Source organism: Bison bison, unplaced genomic scaffold (assembly GCF_000754665.1).
Source record: "Bison bison bison isolate TAMUID 2011002044 unplaced genomic scaffold, Bison_UMD1.0 scf7180017864252, whole genome shotgun sequence".
NCBI classification, from domain to species: domain Eukaryota; kingdom Metazoa; phylum Chordata; class Mammalia; order Artiodactyla; family Bovidae; genus Bison; species Bison bison.
In genome coordinates, this window is record NW_011494824.1 from 2,405,626 (window position 1) to 2,417,045 (window position 11,420).

The 11,420-nt window shown below is 43.5% G+C and overlaps 1 protein-coding gene across 1 annotated transcript in view; it reads left to right on the forward strand.

Moving 5' to 3' along the window:
- The first annotated feature begins 533 nt into the window (after positions 1–533).
- The window catches only part of CRHBP (corticotropin releasing hormone binding protein), a 14,239-nt gene continuing 3,352 nt past the window's right edge, over positions 534–11,420 (forward strand). Inside the window, exons 1-6 of the mRNA XM_010847618.1 lie at positions 534–702; positions 1,071–1,170; positions 1,412–1,569; positions 2,923–3,133; positions 4,869–5,017; positions 8,722–8,839. Coding sequence (XP_010845920.1) covers positions 622–702; positions 1,071–1,170; positions 1,412–1,569; positions 2,923–3,133; positions 4,869–5,017; positions 8,722–8,839 — 817 coding nt within the window. The 5' untranslated portion in view covers positions 534–621. The remainder of the gene's footprint in view (positions 703–1,070; positions 1,171–1,411; positions 1,570–2,922; positions 3,134–4,868; positions 5,018–8,721; positions 8,840–11,420) is intronic.

Below are 11,420 nucleotides of genomic sequence, written 5' to 3' on the forward strand. Positions count from 1 at the left end.
CTTGAATTACATGACTGCAATATTCTGCAAAATCACACTTCAGCTTCTGTTCAGCTTCTCCTTGGAGCTGCAAATTCCTCAAGTTTCATCCTGAGAGGCAACTGCGTGAATACTATATTCTCTGACAATTTCCAACACGATTCCATTTAAGGTTATGGGACAAGGCTTGTATGATAAGGCTGTGTGTGGTGCTGGGCATTTTATGCCTGTGTGTAACCTTGTCACTTGGCTTTGCAAAGTCAGAAATTCCCTGCATGTGGCAGGTCAAGTAAATGCCATCCCTTACTCTCTATTCCTGCCTCATTCTTTCTCCCACACTTTAGTTCACTAAGTTATAAGTGTCTGAAATCATTCTTGGTGAATAATGCTGGACCACTCTGAAAATTTGTGGCTGAGGGCTGGACCCTCGTCATCGCCACGCACTTTGTCGCCGAGACAGGTAACCCATGGTTACTGAGCTCAGATCAGTTAAGGGGCAGAGAGCCTCCGCTCCTCACTGCTCTATAAAAGGGACCCAGCAAAGGGACCCTACCAGCTTCTAGCTCTCAGCCTGGGTGAGCCTGGGAAGCAAAGCCTGAGACCTCCGGAGCAGGAAGCACCAGCTGCAGAGCCAGGGCCGGCATGGCCCCCACTTTCAAACTTCAGTGTCACTTCATTCTGATCTGCCTGCTGGCTCTAAGAGGAGAGAGCCGGTACCTGGAGGTGAGCGATTCCCTGGGGCTGACCCATCTCATCTTCCAGCCCTGAGTGTCCAGCCTTGGGGATGGGAAGGCTGCCTCTGCTCTCAGATTATGTTGGGGTTAGGTCTTTCTTCCTCATTCACTGTGCTCCCTCTTTCCCCGGGTATCCCATAGGTCTTCCTGCCTACTTCTTCCCCCTTTCCCTCTGGCCCCTCGGGATACCCAGATCTGATGGAAAAGGTCTAAACCTTCCCGTCTTCTCCGGATCCCCCTGGAGACATTGATCTGCTCACTTGCTTCTCTGTGTCGTGGGCAGGGAGGGTACCCGCTTCTGATCCCCTCTCCCCCTCCCTGAACTGTTCCGGACTGACCTGAACTTTTCCTGGCCAGCTGCGGGAAGCAGTGGACCACGATCCTTTTCCACACCTCGCCGGTGGCGCCAGCCCGAAGCGGGAGCTGGAGGGGGAGCCGCTGTACAGCCGCGCTCTGCGTGAGTGCGGGCTGCCGGGGAGGTGGGGAGGTGGGGGATGGCGGGACCCCTGGGAGGGAGCTCGAGGCCCAGATTCCCATCGCTAAGGGTCGGTCCGAGGAGGTGCCCCTGGGCGAGATGGAGTGACGCTCCGGGAGCCAGGCGCTGAGGCTGGGACTCGCTGGGGGCGGAGAGGGGGCTGCCCCGGGGGGCGCAGCGGGGGCTGCAGCCCTGGACCGCCAACCCCACTGCCCTCCCCCAGGGTGCGTGGACATGCTGAGCCTCCAGGGCCAGTTCACCTTCACCACCGACCGGCCGCAGCTACACTGCGCCACATTCTTCATCGCAGAGCCGGAGGAGTTCATCACCATCCGCTACGATCTGGTCTCCATCGACTGTCAGAGAGGGGACATCCTGCAGGTGAGGCACCCCAGGGCCAGGTGGGCAAGGGACGGGCAATGACCAGGTCCCAGCTACCCAGCAGGGAGAGCCGGTAAGTAGGTGCTCAGCTGGTGCCGGAGTGGGACCCCCATGCAAAAGGAACCTCCTCTCACGCCCTGAAGGGCTGGTGCCTCCTGCAGTGGTTTAAGTTCCCCTCTGTGAGCTCTCGGTCCCCAGCGCTTGTTGCATCCTGGGGCAGATGAAAAGTGGTACAAGCCCATTTAGCAGGAGCGCTCAGGTCCGCGCGCCCGTGGCCCTGGTTAGAAGGCGACCTCACCTCTGAGATCTGAGCCCGCCTTGCTCCTGCAGGTCCCTTTCTCTGTGGAATCGTTCCAGGCTCCCAAAGGCTGTCTTCAACGCCTGGGTGACCCGATTTTGGAACAGAAAGGCACGGGCCACTGGGAGAAATCCTGAGAAGGAATCTAGTTTGAGGCAGGGATGAGGTGTGGACAAGTCCTCCAGTCTCACAGCATCCCCACTCCGAGTTCCCTGTGAGCCTTAGGGGTCAGCTTGGGATGGTTGCTGGACTTCTCTAGTCCAGTTAAAGTGAACATGATTAAAACCCTAAAGTGGAAACTGTCAAATGCAGTGGAAGAGAACTGATCTGATGAAGGAATTTGTAGCTGGTAATGTTACTAACTCAAACTAGGTTGAATTCATTAAATTGGAGACCTGTGGTGATTTTAAGAATAAAGTCAATAGACTCTGACCTTTTGTCCAGCCAACTACAAACTTCAAGAAGTGAAGGAAAAAATTCCTAACTTGCATACCAGACATTATTGTCTAAGTGTTAAAGTAGTTCTTGATATTTTAATGTGTGATGAGTTTAAAGATGGGGGAAATGGGTATGAATAACCATCGGCAGGTAGGTAAAGTTCTTGCTCCAATTTGTCCCTTTGCTGTCTATTTTTGAGATATTTTGTTCATATTTTAATGAGGAAAGAGAAAAACTGAAGCCCAGATTATGCTCCTGTGGAATTCTTCTGAAGGTAGGATGTGTGAAAAAATAATGACCAATACAAAAGTGTACATCATCTGTAGTTTTATTTACCAAGGTGGCTGAAATGATGAAGTATAAGAAAGTATTTGCTTCAGATACACTGGAGTTTATAAAAGGGGGGGAAAAGCAATAATTAATTAATTAATCATATGACTTTCAAACAATCCAGTCAAAATATATACAAATAGAAAGCAAGTGTACAGGGGGGTATAGTCTGTCTATTCCCTACTTATAATTGGAGGTCCATTGCTGGGTAAGCTTTTCCCCCTTTTCAACACATTTATGATTTCAGGAGCTGATGGAAGTGATCATCTTTGTGTTTTTGTTGGAAGGTATTTGATGGTTGGATTCTCAAGGGGGAGAAATTCCCCAGTTCCCAGGATCACCCTCTCCCCACGACGGAGAGGTACATAGATTTCTGTGAGAGTGGTCTGAGCAGAAGGACCATCAGATCCTCCCAGAACGTGGCCATGATCTTCTTCCGGGTCCATGAGCCAGGAAATGGATTCACAGTAACCATGAAGACAGAGCCTAACCTCTTCCGTAAGTGGACTTCCTGTCTTCTCAGTTAGAAGGCAGGAACTGGGGGGAGAGAGCATCCATTCTACTTTTCAAAAGTAGTATTATTGCACAGACTTAAGAAATTTGAAGTGAGGAAGGATTTGAATGGGAATTCTTTTGTAATTAGAAATGACCTGAAGGATATTTGTGATTCATTATTATGAAAATCAAATCAGTTTTTAATTTATTTACCAGTCTAGATAAGATACTAACTTATGGTGGCTAGAATTCTATTTTTCCCCTGGTCTTATTTCTGATCTCCTGAGTTACTACAATGTATTCAGTGACAAACTTTAATCCCTGCAGTCATTCCATTGACCTGGATTCAGATATGAAGTCTTTAAGATACTTAGGTAAATGCCGAAAGACTGCGTATCTGGGATGCGTAGACAGATTTCATGCCTGAGCAGAGGGTTGGACCAGAGGACCTCAGTGTTGCCTTCTGAGTCTGAACCCATTGCTCTAATTTAGTTCGTTTCTGATGGATACACGAAAAGATGCTATAAAGCTAAATAGCCCAGGCCTAAAACACATTATCTTAATCAGCATGAGTTCATTCATCTATTTATTATTTTTGCCCATTAAGAGGAAAATGTTTGTAAAAAATCAGGTAAAGAAAACATAATCATTTTTGGTTGCATACAATAGTATTAATATTAACACTTCATGTGATTGAAGAATGGCGCCTACCTAATCTGCCAAAAAATAATGTACTGACTGATCTCCCAATTTTTTTTTTAAAAAACAAAGTAACTTTTTATGGTAGAAGCACCCAGAAGGGCTATTTCCGAGGACTGGAACAGAATAATACTAGAGGACAACTGTTTCTCCTCTATCTTGTTTGGCTAGAAATCAGAAATCTTCTAGAATCATCAAGGAATTTCAGTTCGTTTTGAAATTAAGTGTGATTAAAAATATAAGAAGGAGGCAAAAGGTAATTCTGACATAGTCTGGTCAGAAACTTTTGTCTGGTGTTGCAAAGAGTCGGACACGACTGAGCGACTGAACTGAACTGAACTGAATTGGGCGAAAACAGCACAAACTCTGATGCTTCTAGTTTCATAGCTAAGAGAATAAATTTATTGTAAGTCTAGACCTGAGATACAAAAAAAATTTTCAGAAAATTTTGGGAGTAAATAAACATTAAAGATTTACCTTTTAGTCAACTTACCACTTAACACCCAGTAAATATTTATCAGACATAAGCCTGGTTTCTGATTTTCTCAGCCTATTTTCTAACGGGTTCAATATTTCTTTACTTTATTATCTAAAAAGTAACATATATCTCCAAGTTCAGTTAATAAAGGTTTCAGACCACCGGGGTTTGAATTCTGATCTCCTCTTTAAGCCTTGATTCTTTCAGACTTCCAGATTGAACTAAGACCCTAGTTAATGAAGTATTCCTAGAACTTACACCACCTAGTATTGTTTGGTTGGTTATTAATTTATGTCTTGTGAGTGTTATAAATAAGGTGACCCCCTGAGATTACAATTAGAAGCCCCTTACAGCCCAGGGCCTCCTAACAATGTGGATATATCCCTGGTGGTTTTTCTTCCCCAGGTCCTTCCCATCTCCAAAATCGCCTTTGTGATATGTATTCTCTTCTAGGCCCCAAGCCCCTAGACCATTAACAGAAGCTTAGAATAGGATAAGATAAATTTCCACAAAAGCCCAGCATACAAGATAGTGAAAATGTGATTTTGCTTTTCTATAAAGCCTGCAATATCATCTCCCAGACCCCAAATGGAAGGTTTACTCTGGTTGTGCCACATCAGCATCGCAACTGCAGCTTCTCCATCATTTATCCTGTAGCGATCAAAATATCCGATCTCACCCTGGGACACTTAAATGGTCTGCAGTTAAAGGTGAGTTGCTTATTGCTTCCCAGTCACTTCCTAAGGCCCCAGCAAACTTTTGAGAGCAAAAGTAATCATACAGGGCGAACGTGGATGAATGGGAGAGGCAGGTCCTTCTCTCTGACCATTTCATCTCACACGAGCCTGCCGTCGCTGCCTGAACACACTCGTCTTCTATTTCCATTATGCTGCAAGCTGCATACTCAGGTGCCCCTTCTGCCTACTTGAATACTTTTTTCGTGATGTAAGAAATGTTTCCAACTGGCAAAGTTGTGGCATATAATTACAATTGAACTCTCTTGTACTTGCCTCTTTTACAGAAATTCTCTCCTAGCAGAACCTAGTGTGAGTCATCTACACAGCTGTTTTTCTGATTATTGGAATTTTCTTTTGACATGAAGGAAGTGTCTTCATTGACAGAACTGTGTGATGAAGGAATGCTAAGCGTAGCAGAAAATATGAAATTGGATTTTTATATTGCAAAATACAGTAAAGTTTTGAAGCTTTTTTTTTTTTTTTTGCATTACATTTCATGTCATACATTTTGCAACAGAACGTTAGCTGAGACTCCCCATCTACTGTTCCCCCCGTGAACTGCTGTATGGACTTTGCAGTTGTGCTGACCTTGACCACATTTACTTGCACTGGCAGCTCGTTTCCTCTGAGTCACCCTCACCTCCTTTTATGTTCTCATATAGGTTAAGGTTAAGATAACTGATAGGTTAAGATAACTGATATATTCATCGGCATCGAAGAAAGTCATCAAAGAAAGTTCCTAATCAGACAGATTTATTTGGTTTCAGTGAAACCAAATAAATAAGACTAGGGCTGAGAAAAGCAGTATGTACAACTTCCTTTAAGTCCTAAACTTATAGGCCAGTGCTTATATTTTTTTTAAATTGAACCTTTGTGGAAGAATAATCCTTTGATAAAGACCAGGATAAGTGGATGTCTCTGGCATAACCCTACTGGCTTGAGATTGTATGTCATTCTTGATGTTTAATATAGAAGATAGCATGTATGGTAGATTGAGAGATCTGCATTTTAGCTATTTTTGGCTGTGAGGAGTAATCTTGGTGCTTACCATTTAAAACAGTGTGAAGTCTGCAGTGTTCTAAGTACTTGTTGCTTTACAAAAAGAATTTTTTTAGGGTGCTTACTATGTGCAAAGCCTTATTCTAAATGCTGGAAATTAGCAATGAACAAAACAGGTCCTGCTCACATGGAACTTACATGCTAGGGGATGAGACAGGCAAAAGAATAATATGTTTCAAATAGTGATGAGTACCCTACAGAAAATGAAGCAGAGTGGTGGCTGGGGAAAACGTGGGAGAGAAGGCAGGCAACTACTTGAGGTAAGATGGTCAGGAAAGAAAGCTTTTGAAAAGGAGACATTTAAAGTGAGATTTCAGTGATAAGTAAGAAGGAGCCGGCAGCCCCAGGAGAGCCGGGAACAGGGCGACAGTAGTGCAGAGGCTCGGAGGCAGGATGGGCTTCCTGAGTTCCAGAAACAGAAAGAAGCAAAGAAGGTAGGGGCCTGTGGTATGGTACGGCACCAGGGAGACAGGCAGGGCCGGGGTGGAGAGCCCAGCGGGTCATGGTTAAGAGTTAAGAGCCTGCTCTGAGTGCAGTGGCAAACCACTGAGGGGTTCGGGCATAATCCATCTGATCGTGATCTGGTGGGTGAGGGGGCTGGGATTGCTGGCTTCATGACCAAATTAAATAACGGAGTCCATGATGGGAAGGAGAGGATTGCCCAAATGCCGTTCTCGCTTCCATGAATGATGATGAATGAGCTGTAGTGGCCCGAGTGGTGCAGGAGTGCACCTAAAAGGCCATCGTCATAGTCTAGGCAAGAGGTGAGAGTAACTTAGTCCAGGGAGGTGGAACCTCCACAAAGAAATGTAGAGGTCCCTACACAACCCAGCTCCTGCCGCTGTTTACTGAGGATAGCTGAGAGGTTCAGGAAGAGGACAGTAAAGTCACCGACTGCGAGGAGTGTGTGCTCCCCACCTCTTTGTTTCTGGGTTTTGTTCCCCTCATTTTTGTTTTTTCTTGTTGTTGTTGGCTTCCCTGCACAGCATTTGGGGTCCTAGCTCCCTGACCAGGGATTGAATCCACGCCCCTTGCTTTGGAAGCATGGAGTCTTAACCACTGGGTCACCAGGGAAATCCCTATTGCCCTCATTTTAGTTTCTATTTCTCCCCAACTTCCTATTTCCCATTTCTCTCTCCTGAGTCTGCCTTTTGCCCTTCACCTCCTCCTGTGAAATTTGGAACCTATAGAACCAGCTGGAATGTTTAGTCTTAAGTCATGTTCTCCCTGGACACCCTCTACTCAAGGGAAAGGCAATTACATTTTTTTCCCCTTTACTTCTAAATGGCTTATTCAACTCTTCGTACAAGAACATGAGCCCTGTACACAGTGGGGCTGACTAATCCTGTATTTTATGGTTTGATGAACTGTGTAAAATGCTTAGAACAGAGCACATAATAGGTGCTTTAAATATGTATACCCACCACTACCACTTGCTTCCTTTCACTGGACAAATAGATGCTGTAATAGTATTTTCTATCTGTTGCTTTGTTCCAGTTACATTTCAGTATCTTCCTAATGTTGGACTGTGTGTGTTTATGTACGTGTGTATTCAGCACTCTCTGTTTTAGACTTTGGTTCCTATGTCGTATGGTCTATCTGGTTAACTTCTACGCATCTTGCCACACTCAGCTAGGTCTCTTGAGTGTACCTCAATGAAGAAGAGGATCACAGGCAAAACTGGTGGTATAATTTGTTGGGGACAGCACAAAATGAAAACACGAGGACTTTATTTTAAAATTATTAAGAATTTCAAGATAGTGACAACAGAGCATTAAGCCAAGCTCTAGGCCTCATAAGTGTGAGCCCTGTGGATGTGGGCCATGGGATCATGAGGCCAGCCCTGATCACAGGAGAGGGCAGAGAGGGGCGGCTTTTTTTGCCTGGGAAACTGAAGCCCAGGAAGTTCTGTAGACGAGACATGTGGAAAGGATTGAAGGGAAGCAGAAAAAGTGGTTACGGTGGATCACATAGAGTTTTAGACTAGATAATTATTTTGAATAGTTTGAAATAAATTTACTTTCATTGGATGGAGAAAGTTGATGGTAACTCTAGCTAATTTGAGCCCAAATGAGGGTTTTGTTTTTTTCTTTAATATTCTTATAACTAATCTAAATCCTTATCAATAGAAAGGGTAAGAATTGTCTCCCTAGCAAAAAAAAAAAAAAGTCTTATAAAGAAGAGGAAAAGAGGTAAGTTAAAGGAAAAAACTGATATGGAAGTCCTATTTATAAAAACACTGACTGCATGCATTAAGAAATTCAAATAATTCAACATGTGTGTCCAAATGATTTAAAAATCAAACCACTTTTAGATGCAATTTTTATATACCGTATATGGAGTTTAAAGATTCTGATTTCATCATTGTAGTCCTTGCACTTGTAAAAAAATGTTTTTTAAATGCACACACATTTTAAAAAATGATTACTTAACCAATTTAGAAAAGCAATTCCTTTTTTTTTTTCTTTAAAAAGTCTTAATTTCTGGAGTCTTGGATGTTAAATTAAAGGGCACTTCCAGGATTTCTGGGCCTAAAGGAGTGAATTCACCAATTTGCCATTGGTTTGACTTTGCTAGGTGATTTAAATATGTCTTCCTCTCCTGCTTTGTTCTCTTAGAAGTCCTCTGCAGGCTGTGGGGGAATAGGGGACTTTGTGGAGCTGCTGGGAGGAACTGGTTTGGACCCTTCCAAGATGCTGCTTTTAGCTGATCTCTGCTACCCTTTACGTGGCCCAGGTAAGATGGTTCTTTGATTATTATTTATGTGCCTATTAAGATTGTTTTACCCTGATGCTGGGAAAGACAGTGAAGGACAGGGAAGCCTGGGGTATTGCAGTCCGGTGGGGTTGCAGAGAGTCAGACACGACTGAGTGACTGAACAACAATAAGACTTTGTCCTTAAATAAAACACTTCAAATTATTTATACGTGAAAGGGCAAGTTCCACCAAAAAAAGTTTGATTTTGCACATTGAACCAATGTGAGGATTTTGCATTTGAGCCTATACACAGTATCAAGAATGCATGACCACAATATCTGACATTGGGAGAGAAACTTATGAAGTAACAAACTTGCATGTTTAAGGTTGGCCCTAGGTAAAACTATGAAAATGGCATAGAACTGTGCTTGTTCTACCTTTTTGAAAGTCCCTGCTTTCATCCTCTTGAGACTAAAGAGTTTGCCGACTGAAAACCATGGTTCATATAGTGTATGTATCATCAATTAGTAATAATGTAATGATAAAGTAATATCTAAGTCATTTTACCATATATATGTATATGTGTGTGTGTATTACTCGTAGTAAATACATTAAAAGGTGATTCACTTTATTAGAAATTCCCAGAACTGCTAGAATGTCCCCAAATTCTAACAGCAAAACCAGCCTCTGAAAGACTACTACCAAAAGAGAAGTAAATTCTGAAATCTAAAAGTGGTCCCTGGTAATAAAAGACCAGGTTAGCTCATGGTGCAACACCAAATAGAATCAGGTCTTCTTTATTACGAATCAGTGAGGAGTTTCCATTTGGTCAGGCTCAGGTGGGGTGGGGCAAAGGTGGAATTGCTGACTCATGACCACATTAATTAATGAAGTCCAAGTGGGGAGAGAGAGGGTTATGTGAAACCTTTCTATAAAGGTCTCCCATTTCTGTCCTTCTGATGCAGGAACCGGGGATTATTGATTAAGAGACAAAAGTCAAACAGAAGAGCAATCTTTCATCCCTTATCATAGCCCCCTTCCTCTCTCATAAGCACACATCACACACCAACTGAATAATGAAACTGCAAATCAGACCTCCTTTTGATCAGCTGTTACCTGTTTTAATTAAACCCAGATCTGCCCACCAGTACTTTCACTCTCTGAGCTAATGCTGGGATCTAAAGCAAAAACTCTGGAATAGAATTAATATACATAGATAAAGGGAAGTTCAGTTCAGTTCAGTCACTCAGTCGTGTCTGACTCTTTGCGACCCCATGAATCTCAACACGCCAGGCCTCCCTGTCCATCACCAACTCTCGAGTTCACTCAGACTCACATCCATCAACTCAGTGATGCCATCCAGCCATCTCATCCTCTGTTGTCCCCTACTCCTCCTGCCCCCAATCCCTCCCAGCATCAGAGTCTTTTCTAATGAGTCAACTCTTCACATGAGGTGGCCAAAGTACTGGAGTTTCAGCTTTAGCATCATTCCCTCCAAAGAAATCCCAGGGCTGATCTCCTTCAGAATGGACTGATTGGATCTCCTTGCAGTCCAAGGGACTCTCAAGAGTCTTCTCCAACACCACAGTTCAAAAGCATCAATTCTTCGGCACTCAGCCTTCTTCACAGTCCAACTCTCACATCCGTACATGACCACAGGAAAAACCATAGCCTTGACTAGAGGGACCTTTGTTGGCAAAGTAATGTCTCTGCTTTTGAATATGCTATCTAGGTTGGTCATAACTTTCCTTACAAAGAGTAAGCATCTTTTCATTTCACGGCTGCAGTCACCATCTGCAGTGATTTTGGAGCCCAGAAAAATAAAGTCAGCCACTGTTTCCCCATCTATTTGCCACGAAGTGATGGGACCGGATGCCATGATCTTCGTTTTCTGAATGTTGAGCTTTAAGCCAACTTTTTCACTCTCCCCTTTCATTTTCATCAAGACGCTTTTTAGTTCCTCTTCACTTTCTGCCATAAGGGTGGTGTCATCTGCATATCTGAGGTTATTGATATTTCTCCTGGCAATCTTGATTCCAGCTTGTGTTTCTTCCAGCCCAGTGTTTCTCATGATGTAGTCTACATAGAAGTTAAATAAGCAGGGTGACAATATACAGCCTTGACGTACTCCTTTTCCTATTTGGAACCAGTCTGTTGTTCCATGTCCAGTTCTAACTGTTGCTTCCTGACCTGCATACAGGTTTCTCAAGAGACAGGTCAGGTGGTCTGGTATTCCCATCTCCTTCAGAATTTTCCACAGTTGATTGTGATCCACACAGTCAAAGGCTTTGGCATAGTCAATAAAGCAGAAATAGATGTTTTTCTGGAACTCTCTTGCTTTTTCAGTAATCCAGCAGATGTTGGCAATTTGATCTCTGGTTCCTCTGCCTTTTCTAAAACCAGCTTGAACATCAGGAAGTTCATGGTTCACATATTGCTGAAGCCTGGCTTGGAGAATTTTGAGCATTACTTTACTAGTGTGTGAGATGAGTGCAATTGTGCAGTAGTTTGAGCATTCTTTGGCATTGCTTTTCTTTGGGATTGGAATGAAAACTGACCTTTTCCAGTCCTGTGGCTACTGCTGAGGTTTCCAAATTTGCTGGCATATTGAGTGCAGCAC